The sequence below is a fragment of the Erinaceus europaeus genome, chromosome 2 (genome assembly GCF_950295315.1).
Source record: "Erinaceus europaeus chromosome 2, mEriEur2.1, whole genome shotgun sequence".
In the NCBI taxonomy this organism is placed as follows: domain Eukaryota; kingdom Metazoa; phylum Chordata; class Mammalia; order Eulipotyphla; family Erinaceidae; genus Erinaceus; species Erinaceus europaeus.
The window spans coordinates 133,584,701-133,603,072 of record NC_080163.1 but is presented as its reverse complement, the minus strand read 5'-3'; the positions used below and the strand labels follow the sequence as shown (position 1 = coordinate 133,603,072).

General features: G+C 45.1%; 1 protein-coding gene across 2 annotated transcripts in view; it reads left to right on the top strand.

The window, feature by feature from the left end:
- Positions 1-18,372, top strand: part of VAC14 (VAC14 component of PIKFYVE complex) — a 126,040-nt gene that overhangs the window by 26,325 nt on the left and 81,343 nt on the right. The window contains exons 10-12 of one of the 2 annotated variants that reach the window (XM_007526659.3): positions 9,609-9,672; positions 15,532-15,676; positions 15,972-16,037. In XM_007526659.3, the coding sequence (XP_007526721.2) occupies positions 9,609-9,672; positions 15,532-15,676; positions 15,972-16,037 (275 nt within the window). Of the gene's footprint in view, positions 1-9,608; positions 9,673-15,519; positions 15,677-15,971; positions 16,038-18,372 lie in introns of both variants that reach the window. The other variant, XM_016189807.2, reaches the window with a different exon arrangement.

Genomic DNA, 18,372 nt, shown 5'->3' with positions numbered 1-18,372 from the left:
AGCTAAGACTTTTTTCTTCTTTGTCCTTTTTTTGGTTTATTCGCTTAGCATGATTTTTTTTTTAATATTCTCTTTTGATGCCCTTGTTTTATTGTTGTAGTCGTTGTTGGATGGGACAGAGAGAAATGAAGAGAGGAGGGGAAGATAGAGAGGGGGAGAGAAAGACACCTGCAGACCTGCTTCACCATCTGTGAAGCGACTCCCCTGCAGGTAGGGAGCCGGGGGCTCAAACCAGGATCCTTATGCCCGTCCTTGCGCTTTGCGCCACGTGCGCTTAACCCTCTGCGCTACCGCCCAACTCCTGTGGTGAGTTTTAAAGGAGGTTTCTGGTGGTCCGTGAGGTGGCACAGTGGATGAATTGTTGAAGTCTCAAGAATGAGGTCCAGGTCAGCCCATACCCCTAGCCTGTTTATAACTTTCCCAACTGGGATAAGGCTCTGGGGAGGTGAGACCAGCCTGTATTCCATAGCACCCTCTTCCATCTTCCTTAATACCCACAAGTCCAGAGAGTGTAGTGTGTGGTGTGTAAACATAGAATCTGGATCTCGGCTGTCTATGACCCACTATTCGTCGGGTGTGTGATTTGGAGCTAGTTACTCAACCTCTGTGACTTCCTCTCCTCAACAGGAAAATAATGACCTGCTTTATAAGTTATATGAAACAACTAAATTTACAAAGAGCCTGAAAAATGTCCAGCAAGGAGTGAAAGTAATAGCAGACTAATGCACCCCAAGTTCATAACTCAGTTTCAGCAGTCATCTGTTTACGGTCAGTCTTGGCATTTCTGTTCTCCCATCCCTGGTTATTTGAAGAAAACTTCTTTCTTTCTTTCTTTTATTTTTTTAAGGACTTTATTTATTTATTAATGAGAAAGGAGGAGAGAGAAAAAGAGCCACACATCCCTCTGGTACATGTGCATCCAGGGATCGAACTCAAGACCTCATGCTTGAGAGTCCAATGCTTTATTCACTGTGCCACCTCCTAGAACACTTGAAGAAAATTTCTAACATTATATTACTTCATCTGTAAATAAATATGTCTATTTATAAAAGATAAAAATGTTTTCTTTTATTGAAAAAAAACATAACAACAAACTGGGTTTAACAAACTTCTATCCTATGGAGTTCCCAGTGCTATCTTTATCATGGTGATTTGTCTGCTATATTTTCTGTAAATTGATAATCAGGATCACTCAGTCATGTTCAAGGTTTCTGGGCAAGAATACTTGGGAAAAATTTCTTAAAGGAGACCCACCCACAAGTAGGGACCACGGAATTGATCACCCTGTAGGGCATGTGCATGACCCAACATCACACAACCTGTGCTGTGGCACCAGGGAAAGTTCTGGTGCTGTGATGTGTCTGTCTTTCTTTCTACACACACACACACACACACACACACACACACACACACACACATGAAATGAAAAGAATGAGAGAAAAAAAAATCAGCCTGGGAGCAGTGAAATCATGCACAAATGGAAATCATGCACAAATGGAAAGACAAAAACAAACAAAACAAAAAAGCCAAAGTCCACAAGTAAAAACTAAGAAGGAGAAAACTGAATCACAATATTTGCTTTTAAAAGGGGTCTAGCCAAAAGCAGATTAAAAGATAGAACAAGATACAGACTCAGGGAAGCCATTTGCAGTGGACTTTACCTTCAAAAAAATAGAATCCAATAAGAACAATCTAAAAATCTACAATAATGGCGTTAAAATATCTTCAATCTTTGATATCAATAAGTGTCAATAGCTTGAATTCACCTATTAAAAGGCACAGAGTAGGAAGATGGATCAGAAAACACAACCCAACAATATGCTGTCTACAGGAAACCCACCTAACTCAACAAGACAAACACAGAAAGGATGGAAAACTGTCTATCATACAAGCCAATGGCCTCCAAAAAGGGCAGGAACAGCTATTCTCATATCTGACACCATAGACTTTAAAATACATAAAATTTAAAAAGATAGGGATGGACATTACTTAATGCTCAGAGGATCAGTCAGTCAAGAGGACTTAACAGTTATTAACATCTGTGCACCCAATGAGAAGCCATCTGAATACATCAAACATCTACTGAAAGAGCTACAGCAATATATTAGCAGCAACATAGTAATAGTAGGGGACTTCAACACCCCACTCTCAGCTTGACAGATCATCCAGGCAGAAAATCAATAAAGACATAAGGGAGCTAAATGAGGAGTTAGATAAACTAGAACTATTGGACATTTTCAGAGTCATTTATCTCAGGAAACTGGAATACACATTCTACTCAAGTCCACATGGGTCATTCTCAAGGATAGAATCATATGTTAGGGGAGTAGGGCAGTAGCGCAGCGTGTTAAGTGCAGGTGGCACAAAGTGTAAGGACCGGCAAGGATCCCGGTTCGAGCCCCCAGCTCCCCACCTGCAGAGGAGTTGCTTCACAGGCAGTCTGTAGGTGTCGTCTTTCTCTCCCCCTCTGTCTTCCCCTCCTCTCTCCATTTCTCTCTGTCCTATCCAACAACAACAACATCAATAATAGCTACAGTAATAAAACAACAAGGACAACAAAAGGGAATAAATAAATTTTTTTTTTTTTAAAGAATCATATGTTAGGCCACAAAGACAGCATCAGCAAATTCAAGAGCATTGAAATCATCCCAAGCATCTTCTCAGACCATAGTGGAATTAAACTAACACTTAACAATCAACAAAAGATGAGTAATAGTCCAAAAATGTGGAAGCTCAACAGTACACTACTTAACTACTGGATCAAAGAAAAAATAAAGGAAGAAATCAAAATGTTTTGAGAGTTCAATGAAAATGAAGACACAAGCTATCAAAATATTTGGGACACAGCTAAGGCAGTACTGAGAAGGAAGTTCATAGCCATATAAGCACACATTAGGAAACAAGAAAAAGCACAAATAAACAGCCTGATTTCACATCTTAAAGACCTAGAAGAAGAACAAAGGAACCTTAAAGCAACCAGAAGGACAGAAATCACTAAAGTTAGGGCAGAAATAAATAACATTGAGAATAAGAAAACCATACAAAAGATCAATGAAAGTAAATACTGGTTTTTCAAAAGAATGAACAAAATCAACAAACCTTTAGCCATACTCACAAAACAAACAAACAAAAAAAAAAAAAAAAGGAGAAGACCCAAATAAATCCAATCATAAATGAAAGAAGAGATATCACAACAGATACCGCAGAAATTCAACATACCATGTGAGTCTTCTGTGAACAACTATATGCCAAGCTGGAGAACCTGGAAGAAATGGACGATTTCCTAGATACCTACCAACTTCAAAAATTAAATAAAGAGGAACTAGGTAATATGAACAGGCCTATCACAGCTAATGAAATTGAAACAGTTATCAAAAACCTTCCCAAGAATAAAAGTCGTGGACCAGATGGTTTTACAAATGAATTGTATAAAACCTTCAAAGAAGAACTAATACTTCTACTTTTAAAAGTCTTCCAGAAGATTAAAGACACTGGAATACTCCCTTCCAGCTTCTATGACACCAACATCACTTTGATAACAAAAGCAGACAGGAACACAACCAGAAAAGAGTACTACAGACCAATATCTCTGATGAACATAGATGCTAAAATATTGAACAGAATTCTAGCCATCCAGATACAGCAGTATATTAAAAAGATTGTTAATCATGACCAAGTTGGGTTTATCCCAGGGATGCAAGGTTGGTTTAATATACGTAAATCAATCTTACATGATCCACCACATCAATAAAAGCAAGACCAAAAACCACATGATCATATCCATAGATGCAAAGAAGCCTTTGACAAAATACAACATCCCTTTATGATCAGAACACTACAAAAAATGGGAATAGATAGAAAATTCCTGAAGATAGTGGAATCTATATGTAGCAGACTTACAACATCATAGTCAATAGTGAAAAACTGGAAGCATTTCCCCTCATATCAGGTACTAGACAGGGCTGCCCACTATCACCATTACTATTCAACATAGTATTGGATGTTCTTGCCATAGCTATCAGGCAGGAGCAAGGAATTAGAGGGATACAGATTGGGAGAGCAGAAGTCACACTCTTCCTATTTGCAGATGGCATGATAGTATACATAGAAAAACTTAAAGAATCCCGCAAGAAGCTTTTGGAAATCATCAGGCAATACAGTAAGGTGTCAGGCTACAAAATTAACATTCAGAAGTCAGTGGCATTCCTCTATGCAAACACTAAGTTAAAAGAAGTTGAAATCCAGAAATCAATTCCTTTTACTATAGCAACAAAAACAATAAAATATCTAGGAGTAAACCTAACCAAAAAAGTGAAAGGCTTGTATACTGAAAATTATGAGTCACTACTCAAGGAAATTGAAAAAGACACAAAGAAGTGGAAAGATATTCCATGTTCATGGGCTGGAAGAATTAACATCATCAAAATGAATGTACTACCCAGAGCCATCTATAGATTTAATGCTATCCCCATCAAGATCCCAAGCACATTTTTTAGGAGAATAGAACAAATGCTACAAATGTTTATCTGGAACCAGAAAAGACCTAGAATTGCCAAAACAATCTTGAGAAGAAAGAACAGAACTGGAGGCATCATACTCGCAGATCTCAAATTGTATTATAGGGCCATTGTCATCAAAACTGCTTGGTACTGGAACATGAACAGACACACTGACCAGTGGAATAGAATTGAGAGCCCAGAAATGAGGCCCCACACGTATGGACATCTAATCTTTGACAAAGGGGCCCAGACTATTACATGGGGAAAGCAGAGTCTCTTCAACAAATGGTGTTGGAAAAAATGGGTTGAAACATACAGAAGAATGAAACTGAACCACTATATTTCATCAAATACAAAATTAAATTCCAAGTGGATCAAGGACTTGAATGTTAGACCACAAACTATCAGATACTTAGAGGAAAATATTGGCAAAACTCTTTTCCACGTAAATTTTAAAGACATCTCAATGAAACAAATCCAATTACAAAGAAGACTAAGGCACACATAAACCTATGGGACTGCATCAAATTAAAAAGCTTCTTGCACAGCAAAAGAAACTACTACCCAAACCAAGAGACCCCTCTCAGAATGGGAAAGGTCTTTACATGCAATACATCAGACAAATATATGGCTAATAACCAAAATATATAAAGAGTTTGCCAAACTCAACAACAAGACAACAAATAACCCCATCCAAAAATGGCATGTGGACATGGACAGGATATTTACCACAGAAGAGATCCAAAAGGCTGAACACATTGAAAAATGCTCCAAGTGTTTGACTGTCAGAGAAATGCAAATAAAGACAACAATGAGATAGATACCACTTCACTCCTGTGAGAATGTCATACATCAGAGAAGGTAACAGCAGCAAATGCTGGAGAGGTTGTGGGTTCCTGCACTGCTGGTGGGTATGTCAGTTGGTCCAGCCTCTGTGGAGAACAGTCTGGAAAACTCTCAGAAGGCTAGAAATGGACCTACCTATGATCCTGCAATTCTTCTCCTGAGGATATATCCTAAGAAACCCAACACACCCATCCAAAAAGATCCGTGTACACGTATGTTCTTAGCAGCACAATTTGTAATAGCCAAATCCTAGAAGCAACCCAAGTGTCTAACAACAGATGAGTGGCTGAGTAAGTTGCTGTGTATATATATACACAATGGAATACTACTCAGCTGTGAAAAATGATGGCTTCACCATTTTCAGCACATCTTGGATGGACCTTGAAGAAATCATGTAAGTGAAATAAGTCAGAAACAGAAGGATGAATATGGGATGATCTCACTCTCAGGCAGAAGTTGAAAAACAAGATCAGAAAAGAAAACACAAGTAGAACCTGAACTGGAATTGGCGTATTGCACAAAAGTAAAAGGCTCTGGGGCAGGTTGAGGGGAGAGTACAGGTCCAAAATGGATAACAGAGGACCTAGTGGTGTTTGTATTGTTATGTGGAAAACTGAGAGATGTTATGCATGTACAAACTATTCTATTTGCTGTTGAATGTAAAACATTAATTCCGTAATTAAAAAAAAAAAGAATCTAACTCCATTATGTCCAGAAAAACTCCATTATGTCAAGACAGGAAAAACACCCAATAGAAGAAAAATGCAGAAGTCTTGAAGAGGCATTTGACCCCTTGTGCAGCAAATGTGGCAGGTACTATGTTAAACATCTAGCAGGTGTCAGCTCTTTTATTGTCACAACAAGCCTGTGCTGTGGACACCTTAGTTAAGTCCATTACACAGGCGAGGAGATGGAGGTCAACTCATGTCACCTGCCCAAGGTTGCAAAACTGAAAAGTAGGCCTGAGACCTATATAGAGCTGTATTATACTGTGTTACCCTGTTACATTGCAGGTCTCTATGGAGAAGTCAGTACCTACATGCCAGCTGAAAGTGCCAGCACAGATGGCAGGTACAGGTGTGCAGCTTAACTGGAAATAGGAGAACTGCAGAGTAAAACAGTGGATCCTTTTTGCTCAATCAGCCTGGCAGATATTTAAAAGATCACTGAAATATCTTCCTGTATGAGACTGGGAGAGGATGACTGTACCGCCCTTCTTGAAGTGCAACCCTTTGAAAGGACAGTTTAATAAGATACCTATTTTAAGTAGCAAATCATCCTTGGAAAAGAGCACGGTTAATCTACTCAACAGACTTTCCTGAGGCTCAGGTCTCAGGTTCAGTCCCAGGTATCACCATAAGCCAGAGCTGAGCAGTGCTCTGGTTTTTTAAACCTGTAAAGTAGTGAATCTCTGAGCCTCCCTCTGCCCTACTCCTGCACAGGGAGCCTGGGAGAAGAGAGGTAAGAATGAAAACTAAGGAGCAATCATTACTATGCAGCAATTTCTGAATATCACATCAAATCATCCATAAACATGAGTGTTTCTAAAAGACAAGGGGTGACAAGGGAATGAGGCTCAGAAGGAAAGTGCATGCCTCACATATGAGGTCCTGGGTTCAAACCCTGGTGCCACATAAAATAAAAGGCCAGAGGGGGGGAGGGAGGCTGCCAGGGCCACAGAAACCTGGCTACTGTTCCAGCTGGAACCTTCTCACGAGGTCCTCTTTCCCTTGTCCTACTCCTGTAATAACACTGCTCTAAGGCATAGTACAAAGTGGGGGATAACTGTGAAATAAACTTTCCAAAAGAAAGGTGCAAGATCAGTGCAGGATTACAAAAGACAGAGGGTCACTTGCCTAGCCAGCAAAGTGGTTGGTAGCCCACACTGAGAGGTAAGATAAAAGGCTAGCTAACACAAGGGAGAGGCTTGTCTTTGTTTTATCTCAAATTTCTAGTGTGAGAGTCTTTTTTGTTTAACTTAAAACTTTTAAGAAACCATGACTTGTAGTGTTTGAACAACAGTATAAAAAGATAGTTTCAGTAACCGGGCGGTGATGCAGCGGGTTAAGCACACATGGCACGAAGCGCAAGGACCGGTGTAAGGATCCCAGTACAACGACAATGATGAACAAGGGCAACAAAAGAGGGAAAAAAGAAGAAAAAAGATAGTTTCAATTTACAACACATAAAATAAAACAGAGTGATAGTGATATAATTGGATGGATAGATAGATACATAGAGAGAGGAGCAGACAGACAGGTAGATGGCAGGCAGGAAGAAATAGTTTTTCCATATAGAAGAAGTCCAGTTAACGAAGGAAGAAGGAAAGAAGAAAATGAAGAACCAGGGGCTGGCAAGATAGTTTATTTGGATTTGTCATGCACACAACCCAGATTCGAGCCTAGCCCCTACTACAATGAGGGAAGCTTTGATACTGTGGTGTCTTTGTCTTTCTATCTCTGTCTTTGTCTTACTTTCTGGGGAGGGGGGGAGAAAGAAAAGAAAGACCTCCTGAAACAGTGAAGCCCCAGTAGTGAAATAAATAAATAAATAAATAATCAGTCAGGCAGCTGACAGTTCCATATGACATTGTTGCAGGCAAGGTCCATTATGTTAAAGTCAGTCAGAGGATGTTGGAGGGGAACTAGGTTTTTGTCTAACCTCAGATATCTTCCCCTGGGGATCTTTATTTATTACAGGAAGCACAGTAGTGACTTTATGGGGAGAAACTGGTAGATGCTACCTTTTTAGGTGATAAGGCTAACTTTACACTAATGAGACAAACTGGTGCCCTGTCCCAGACATGCTTCCCTGAGAAGACACATCTCTTAACAATGCATCATCTCCTTCCAGTGACGAGAAAATAAAACAAGGGCCAGACAGTGTAAAAGTTATGCAAGAGACTTTATGCCTGAGGCATTGAGGTCCCAGGTTCAGTCCCTGGCACCATCATAAACCAAAACTGAGCAGTGTTCTGGCCTCTTTCTTTTTGTATCTCTCTCTCTCTCTCTCTCTCTCTCTCTCACACACACACACACACACACACACACACACACACACACTAAAATTAATAAAATACTTTGAAAAAAGAAGAAAGAAAGAAAAGGTGACAGACCTGGTTGGAGACATCCTACAAAGGAACTGTTAAAGGTGACACAGAAAAATTAAGGAACTGTCTGTCAGGTTCAGGATGAAGAAGATAAGTAAATGCTGTGTGAGGTCCCCAGAGTCAGTCCCAGGGCAAAGACCGGGAGTGAGAAATAGGTCTGCAGTTTCAGTCAGTGGTTCTCTACTACTGTTCCTATCCTGCTTTGATATGGGTATTTATGGTCAGTTGGTCTATACGATGTGAACATATGGGCCAAGTGGGTGAAGGGTAATACGGAGAATTCTGCACTGCTTTTGCAACTAATATATCTGAAACTGCTACAAACTAAAAAGTATTTTAAAAAAAACCACTGCATCTTGTCTCCTCTATAGATCTGTGTGAGCATTTCCCATAAATGGGACCCTTTGTGACTGGTTTCCTCCCTTTAGCAGGACGTGGCCAGGGTTCATCCCTGCTGTAGCATGTATCACAGCTCCATTCCTTTTTATTGCTGGATGAACGGCTCATTGTGTGGCCATAACACATTTTGTTTGTCCATTCACCAGTTGATAGATATTTGGGTAGATGCCACTTTGGGATTGCTGTAAATTGTGCCACTATGAACATGATGTACAAAGTTCTGGTGGGAACCTATGTTTTTATTTCTTGGGTATATATGTAGGAATATGATTGCTGGGTCATGTGGTACCTGTGTTTATCTTTTTTAAGAAGTTGCCAGAGTGTTTCTGGAAACATGTGCATATTTTACAAGTTTGGTCTGGGAGTTGGGGTTGGTCCCCACAGCCTCACCACCACAGCTGGTGGGAACTAGTTTCCAGTGTGACTTGGTTTATTTTTCCCCAGGGCTAGTTACATAGGCTTTCCCAGAAGTCAGCTTTTAAAGGACTTAAGAGCCTTTGTGTTGAGCTTTTCCTGGGCACTGGCATCCTCTCTTCATGAGATCATTATCCCTGAAAATCAGCACCCACCCCAGTCAAGGAGAATGAGTTGGTTTTGGGACCTCCAGGTTCCAGAGCCACATTCGTCTTCTAAAGGCTGAATGAATCATGGTAGGAGAACTGGGGAGCCTGTGTGTCCTTGTGGCAGGGATTTTATTATTTCAAGTAGTCCTCACAGCCTGCTGCCTGACCCCTGACTCTTCTTACTCTCCCCAGGAGGGCCAGAAGGCTCCTGCGACTCCAGCTTTGGCAGCGGCATCAATGTTTTCACTGCAGCCAGGTGAGTGGTTTGTTCTGCTCTCAGTGGTCTTTGGGGAAAATAAGTGACTGGGCGAGAGAGGCTGCAGCAAAGGAAACCATCTCTGCCTGGGGCCCAGAGTTGCCTGCTAGTGACTCTGAAGGACACTGAGCAGGCCCACCCCAGCCAGTTCTTATAGTCTCAAAGAGGCCTGAGAAGCTGCTAGCAGCCAGCACCGTGAAAGTACCACTGCTGTCCGGTGACTGCCAGAAGACACCTACAGACACCTCTGCCCAGCACCTTCTGCTTATCAGGATAACCTGGTGCTGACCAGGCTGTCAAGGGGGAGGACAGTAAGGAGTTTAGGCAGCAGGAACATCCTCTCCCAGGATAGTGCAATAGCACCACCTTCCACATGGGGGCAGTGCAGGCCAAGCAGTGAGACCAGCCCAAGCTTACATCTCCAGCAATACTCCCTGCTGAGTGCTGGCCTTCCACTCACATACTGATCCTGTCTGAGTACCCTAGAATCACCCAACATCTCTTCCTTTAGGCAAAAAACTGTATAACCTGGGTCCTGGGGGACTAATTACTCATCCAGAGGATGTATGCATTCTACCCCCAGAGGCTTTTCTTCTCCACCCCCACCCCACCACCACCAAACCCTTACTATCTTTCTTCCTTTTGTATCATTTTCTAATCTGTTCTCATCTCTGAGTGCACTCCGTGTGTTTACAAACACATAAGTACTGATTATAAATGTGGGCTGCTCCTAGGGCCTCTTCCAAGTTGAGCAGGCTAGCAAGTGTTATTGGTCTGTTTGTTTTCAGTTAGTTGTCTCGTGCTCTTGGAACACCTGCCTGTAACCAGTCCTGCAGGTTCCAAGATAAGATATCCAACTCCTGACCTTGGTTTTCTGTGGTGGGAAGGCAAGAAAGGGTAGTAATGGTCTTGATGTGGACCTAGAGGAGAGGCTGGATTTGATAAGCGAGTGCTCAGGGAAAAGGTCCCCTTCAATAACAGCCGACAAGGATGAACGCAGGCTGAGTGCTTCCTAGGGCCTGCTGTGCCAAGCATGTGGTGTCTCATTATAGAGTTTGCTGGTATTGAGCTCACCATGTTGAGATAGTATTGGGTTGGGAGTAAATTCATCTCTACTCTTGGACTGAGAGGGATGAGGATAGGGGATGTTGTGTAGAGAATGTGGGAAGGACCTAGGATAGGCACAGGTTGGCTTGCACATCTCTGCTGCTATCCCAGTTAGAAGGATGGAGGCTCAGACTGAAGAGGTGACGGGATACGGAGAAAGTCAAAAAGGTATGAGATTTGTGGATGGGTCAGGATTTGCTGGTGAATGGGGTGGAGTGAGAGGAGAGGAGTGAGGGGAAGAGCATCTTCTAGACTTGGAGCTTGAGTCACACACAGCTCACCTGGTATCACTTGCCAAGCTGGAAGGAGGGACAGGCAACTGAGTGATGCCAAATGGTGATCCTCATTCTAGATGACCCTAAGTATCCCTAGAAGCAACAGGGGTCTCTGGGGAAGAGATTGGGATACACTGCAGAGAAGTTCTGCTGTAGTTCTGGAGACAGTGGGAATGAAGGGAGCAGACCCTGTGATGGAGAAGACCTTCTGGTAGTTCTGGGATGGATGGGTGAGGGATGAGGATAAAACTGGCAGCTGAAAGGCCTATTACAGACTTGTCACTGTGATCCAAGCTGCAGGTATCATCCTTCGGGGGTGGGAGGGTGCAGCGCAGGAGAAAACTTAGGAGGAGACAGGGATAGGACTAACTATCAGTGCTTCCACTTCCCTGGATTGATAACTAGGTTCTGGATGTGTATGATGTTAAAATTTCAGACAACTGGGTGAAGGGCGTGCAGAGAATGCTGCCCTTTCTTTGCAGCTTTTCTGCAAAGTTGTGTGCAGCTGGGGAGGTGCAGCCTGAGCACATGGCACTTCCATGCTCAAGGTACCTATAGACGTGGGGTCTGATAGAAGCTTTGCCTCCGATGCCCAAAGTCCTTGGTGTCACCACTGGATAGACCTATCACCGCCTCAGCTTCCTTATCTGTGCATTGAAGGGCCTGATTCCTTGAACCGTGTGTGCTTTTTATTAGTGAATGTCTGGGTTAGTCCAAGCTAACACCCACCTCCCCAGCAGTCTAAAAGTGCCTATGTCTCGGACATTTGCTGTGGGGAAGTTGGAGATGGTCAAAATGCTACCAGTTTCCAACTCGGCTTCATGTAGTGCTTCCATTGCTATTTGGCCCTTACATAGTGACATATGAGAAAAATGGCTGAGCAGCATAAGCTGGCCCTTGCTCGCTCTGTCTCTCTCTCTCTCTCTCACACTCTCTCTCTCTCACTTTAATGCTGTAGTGCCAGAGTCTTGTGCCTGCATAATTCCACACTGAGCAGTCTCCCTGGGCCATTTTTTTAATTCTTAATTTGAGAGAGGAAAGAGACCACAGCAACACTCCATCATCCTCTGTAGAGCTCTCCTGGTGCTCTCCATGATGCTTTCATGTTAGTGCTGTGGCTCAGACTCAGGGACTTGCAGGTGGTAAGACATGTACTTTACCTAGTGAATTGTCTCCTGACCGCTGGCCTTTGTTTTCTGCACTCACTGGAGACACTGAGCTGGTGAGGAGCAGCTGTGAAAGAAGCCTGGCTCGCTGAAGGACTAGTCAGCTTGGCATCCCAGGACACTTGGATCTGCGTGCCCCCCACCCCCATCAGCACCACAGATCCCTGGTGTCCTCTTTCACCCCAACAGACAAAAAAGTTCTAGTGAAAGGTGTGTGACCTCCTCCTCCTCTGCCTCCCCCAGCATATAGGGCTGCCAGGTCTGGCCTAGCCAGCAAGTGACTGCTTCACCTGGGTTGTTCTGCCTCTACCTCTGCCAGGCATTTGGAAATGGTGCCACCATGGGCTGTTCTGAGCCAGGCCCATTCAGAGGTCGTACTGCAGGTGGGTGAGGCCCATGCAGGTTCAGGTTGCCAGCTTAACCCTCCTGTGTCACCTGGGATTGGTTACTCACTGTTAAAGTCACTTTGTCTCCAAAGCAAGACTAGCAGAATCTCTGGTGCAGGGCTTTGTACAGATACAGAGCTCTCAGCACTGCACCAGGTATAGAATATTTACCCAAGAACTAAGAGTTGGTCCCATTGTTAGCAAAGTCACATGTGTTGTTCCTCCTCCTTTCCCCTCACCAAGTTTATTCACACCAGTGGGCCCCAACCTTGAGGTAGAGTGAGAAGAGATGATCTTGCCTCTGTCTTCCTCCCCAACAGCAGCTCCAGGGCAGGGCCACTAGCAGGACAGTGTAAGTTGGGTCCTAAGCCCCCTGAGGTAAGTTAAAAAAAAAAAAAAGTATATATGCAAGACCTTTTCCTGCAAAGGGGGGTGGGGGTCATGAAGCATTTCAATTACATAGCAGCAGGAGATAGCTCACCTGGTAGAGTGTACATTTTACTGTACATGAGGTCCTGGCTTCAAGGCCCAGCACCACCATGGATGGTGGAGTAATTCTGTGGTGTCACTGCTCTCCCTCAAAAAGAAAGAAAACAAAAGAATAGGGCTGATAAGGTAGCTCAGTTGGATAGTACACTTGCTTTGTCATGGGCACAATCCGGGTTCATGTCTGGTCCCCAGAGCACCAAATCTTCCTTTCTGGTATCTTTCTCTCTGTCTCTGTCTTTCTGAATCAAAAAGAAAGTCTTTCTGGAGCAGTGAGACCCAAGTGATGACAATAATAATAATATAGAATAGAAAACTTGAGGGAGGCTGCTCAGTCGTATTGTACATATGTGAGGTTCTGAGTCCATTTTCCAGCACTGCATTAAAAAAAAAAAAAATCAGTAATCTGTGACTTGCAAGGAACAGGGTCCCCCTGGGCCCCATGTGGCAGCTGGAATGCTTTTCAGGCCTCCATATGGAAAGAAACTTGCTGTGGTCCTCAGGCTCAGGGTTAGGAAAGAATCGGCGAGAAGTGAGCATCTACTCTCCCCCACCTGCTTCCTGAGCACCTTCTTTGGCAGGCAGAGACTACGAGTCGGTGACTGCAGCTTCCCCAGGCTCAGGAACTGGCCCATAAGACTAGCAGCCAGGGCAGAGACAGTGAGAGAGTCCTGGACCTTAGTAGAGAGAGAGAGGGCCTTAGTAGAGAGTCAGGGAGTTGTCATTTGTCAGAGAAGGAAAGCAGATGCTCAAGAAGCCCTGGGGAGGACCGCCAGCACCTTGTGAGGGAACTGGTGGGAAGGACTGCCAGCACCCCGTGGGGAGCTGTAGGAAGCCATTCTGGCCACAGCGGGATCCACTGTCACATGAGGCGGCTGCGTCTGCAGCGTGACTAGAACTGCAATGGGCCATAGCAGGAAATGAGGCTGGATTTCAGAGCCTTGAGCCATGAAAAAAGAGCATAAGGTATCTGAGTAGTGCTGTGTTCTTCTGTTGATTTTTATATTAGTCATAAATTGAAATGATAATAGTTGAGTTGTAGTGGGTTAATTAAAATATCAGATGGATCGGTTCCTCTTTACTTTTTAATTTAAAGCCAGAAGATAAGCTTTCATAAGCAGCCCTTGTTCTATTTCTGTTGGACAGTGAACATGTTGGGGAGGTTAATTAAGAGACTAACTGGGAGAGGAATCTGTCTGTCTGTCTGTGAGCTTGTTTCTCTATCTGTCTTGGATCACCAAAGTGCCTAGGTGTTTTGTTGTCCTTAGAAGACCCCAGAACTGCCAGCCACATGATTTCTGGGGAAATTTTGGTAACAGCCCTGGTGAGAGGCTCAGTGCTCTGGGCCACGTCATTCACAGGTCCCCACCCCACTCCACTCCCACCCCAAGAGGATAGATGTGCCTGTTTGTGCCCCGAAAACAAGCAAGAGCGCCATGGGGACCCATCAAACCCTATTAAATGGCACTTCCGTTTAGCACTTACAGAGCTCACAACGTGCCCTTTAGGAATTCACTTCAAATGAGCTTCAGCAAGGCTGCAGGCAGATAAGGAGAGCACAGGCTTCAAGTTCCTGCTGCAAATGAATAATTAAGCAGCTGAAAATACCACAAAAGACCATTTTTTCAGACAGACAACTGAACTGTCCAGCCCCTGGCCTCAGGGAACCCCCACACACACACACATACCACCCTTGGGTGATCAGAGGGAGCCCATCCCACCCCTAAAAGCTCCATCTTCCACTTGGGAGCCAGTGTTCTTGGCAGCAAGCTACGTGTGGGTGCTAATAGCACCCCACTTCTGCCTCAGGGACTTTTCTTTGTCTAGAGAGCTAGGAGCCCCCTCCCCCCACCACAGCAGAGCACAATCACTCTTCATGGGCACAAGCTGGTCACTTCTTCTGCAGCTCATACATGAATGTTACAGCTCTAGAGGCAACTCTTAAGGCTTCTCAGCCAAATGCTGCCCTGAGTGCCCTGGAGTGGGTGAGATGGGCAGCCATGCACCCACTTGGGGTATCTGGTGAAGGACCACTAGATGTCCAGGGTATCATCAGGATCTTCCCTGTGTCCACCAGACATGCTGGTTTTCCCTGGACTTAGTGCCTGAGGTCTACTGGGACCCAGCTGGGTGACATCAGAGGGGCATTCTATGCAAGCCAGGCAAGTGCTGGTAAAAGAAAAGTGGGTGGGGGTAGACTCCCAGTAGACTGGCCCTCTGCTCCCACCCACCATGTGGTCGCCATGTCTTCAGCCTTGGAGCAAGAGATAAACAGCCCTCCCTACCCTGGGAGCCACACAGTAGTGTGCAAGGGGCCAACTCCACACTCACAGAGCAGGTAGAGGTATGATTCTGAGGACCAGAGCTGGGGTGGCACTGGGCCCCATGGGAGGCGGCTGTGCAGGCTACAACCGATCTCCTTCCCAGTCTCGCCCACAGTTCTGAAAGGACCCCGGTGACCCTTCACCTCGACGGCATTGTACAGGTGCTGAACTGCCACCTGAGTGACATGGCCATCGGGATGATGACCAGGATCGCTGTCCTCAAGTGGCTCTACCACCTCTACATCAAGACACCCCGGAAGGTGAGCCCCGGGTGTTTGGGCCTGAGAGCCCTCCACACCAGGCAGCTTTTCCCAGAAGACCGAAAGCTTCACTTTGGGGTTCCTGCCCATGCCCACTTGGATTTAGTTACTGCTTTTCTGGAGAAATCCTGTCAAGAAATGTGAAAGATGCCTGAGGGCAGAGTGCTCAATGCCTGGAGGGAAGGAGGTTCTTCCACACCCTGGGTCTGGTGCACACGGAACCTCACTCAGCCTTAAGGAGGTGCAGGGGATTGGGGTAGGGGCTAGGCTAATGACACCCACTTCTGCTCTCCAGATGTTCCAGCACACAGACAGCCTCTTCCCCATCCTGCTTCAGACCTTATCCGATGAATCTGACGAGGTAGGTTCCTGTTGCCCCTTCCTTCTGCACTGTTGGCTGCCCAGCTTTCAAATAACCAGTAGGATAATGTAACAGACTTCTCTGTGTTTGCTGTTCTTTTAAATCAACACCCAGAAACCTGTCCTGCTCCTCCTACCTGGGCAGGTGCCCCTATCAGAAGGAGAAGTCTTTAATACTCTTGACTGTGGGAGCAAGAATTCTTCTCGTCCCCAGTCCTTCTGTAGAACATATTGTGACATCATTAATAGGAAAAGCAATCTGGGCAGGGAGGTTATTTTGGAAGGTGTGAGAGGAGCTGGGCGGTGGTGCATCAGGTTGAGCACATAGGAAAGTTCTCCCCTTCTATCTGCAGAAAGGGGGGAAGCTTCATGAGCAGTGAAGCAGTGCTGCAGGTGTCTCTATCTCCCGTTCCCTATCAGTTTTTCTCTGTTTTATCAAATAAAAGAATGTCAGAAAGGAAAAAATGGACGGCAGGGGAGCATGACTGTGGGGCCTGCACCCCGGTGTGAGACTGGCCTTCCCTAGCTGTCTGAACTGAGCACATCACTTCCCAGACCTGCATCTCTTGTTAAGTGAGGGGTTAGTACTGCACATAGCTTGTGAGGTGAAATGAGCTGTGTTGGTGTTGAGCTCTCAGAGAGGGGTAACTGTTACGCATTTTAGCTAAGCCCCTTTTGACCTGAAGTTTGAAATTGTGATTGGACCCTCAGGCTTGGCTTTGTTTGAGGTCACCAAGAACTGCAGGGACAAAAGGGGGAGGATGGCTTGAAGGGAAGAGAGTCAGGTCTTCAGTCCTCTGGGCAAGGGGCCCCTCGTCCAGCTGTACCCTCTGCCCCACACTGTCTCTTCAGCATTCTACTTGTGGAATTTTAGTTGGGTAGTTCTTTCCCAGCCAATGGGCAGGATCTATAGCTGGTTGTAGCCTCCCTTCCCTGAGCCAGGATCAGCTCTGGGCTGTGTGTTGGATGCTGGTGGTCTGGACTTCCCTCTGCTGTCCTGGGCTTCAGCAGAGCTGTGTCCTCATGATGTAGTAGGTCCATATATCTACGGGCCTCCCACGCTGCCCAGTGGAAACGGGGTGGACAAGGGCTGGGGACAGGGAACAGGAGAGGGGTATTGCTCACAACTTCCTGCATATTGAGGCTCCTCAATCTTCCCTGTGGAGACCAATGCAGGATCTGGGGCATCTGGACCATAGCCTGAACCTGGCCTCAAATGGGATGCATATAGGCTGGGTTCTCTGCACTTTCAGAAAAATCCAAAACAGATGGTCTGGGGAATCTGCCCTGGACTCACCTGCTTACCCACCATGCATGTGTATATTTGTGTGTGTGTACACACATGTCCACAATCCCTCCTCTCCAGTGGGGAGCCCAGGTGGACAGGCCCTATCCTGCATGAGTTGGGAAAGACTCACCACACAGTCACAGCCCTCATTTCAATACCAAAAGGAAGAAAAGAACTCCACTGATTAGGTCCTTCCCAAAGACTACACTGGAAGCAGCTGAGTTGTCAGTCCTTTAAATTGAGTTGTTTAATCCCATCCAGCTCTTTTTGCTGGAGATTGGTTTGTGTGTGTGTGTGTGTGTGTGTGTGTGCACTTAAAAGGAGCAGGCAGAGATACAGCCCATTAAACAGCCCTGTTCAGGTTGCGGCTGTGGAAACTCGATTTGCTGAAGTGTCAAATGTTGTCAGGGCTTTGGGGTACATTATGCAGCTACTCTTGGGGACATTTGTGAGGGCGTTCCTGGGACAGAAGTAAGGAGTCCCTATTTTCCCATCTCTGCAGTGGAGGGATTTGGAGACCTGGAAAATCAGTGGTGGGTCCTGATTCTACCATGTCCTCGTTCTTCACCAGAAGCACATTCCTAAATGTCCCACACCTTAGCTCTTTGTGACATTGAGCAATGGGAATGTAGCCACGAATCAGACTAAGCCCCTCTTCTTCCAGAGGGAACTTCCTTTGTAGGGTTTCTAGAACATGTGCTATTCTGGATTTTCCTAGTAGTTCCAAGCATACTAGGATCTCACCTGAAAATCCCTGGCATTCAACACCCAGAAAACCCAAATCCAGTCATACCCTAACTGGACGGGTAGGAGAGAGATGCTTCCTGCCTACAGGAGGCTTCATGGTGCCTCTTCACCAGTAGAGGGGTGACCAGTGTCACCATGTCACCAGTCCTTAAACTCCAACCTGGGTCTCAGAGCACAGGTCTTTCCATCTTCTTTGGTGATTCTTTGGAACAACTTATTTGTATAGTCATCCCAATGCCAGGATCCTTCACGTGTAGTGTAGAAACTACCACCCTTCGGTGAAGGAAATACTCCACTATTT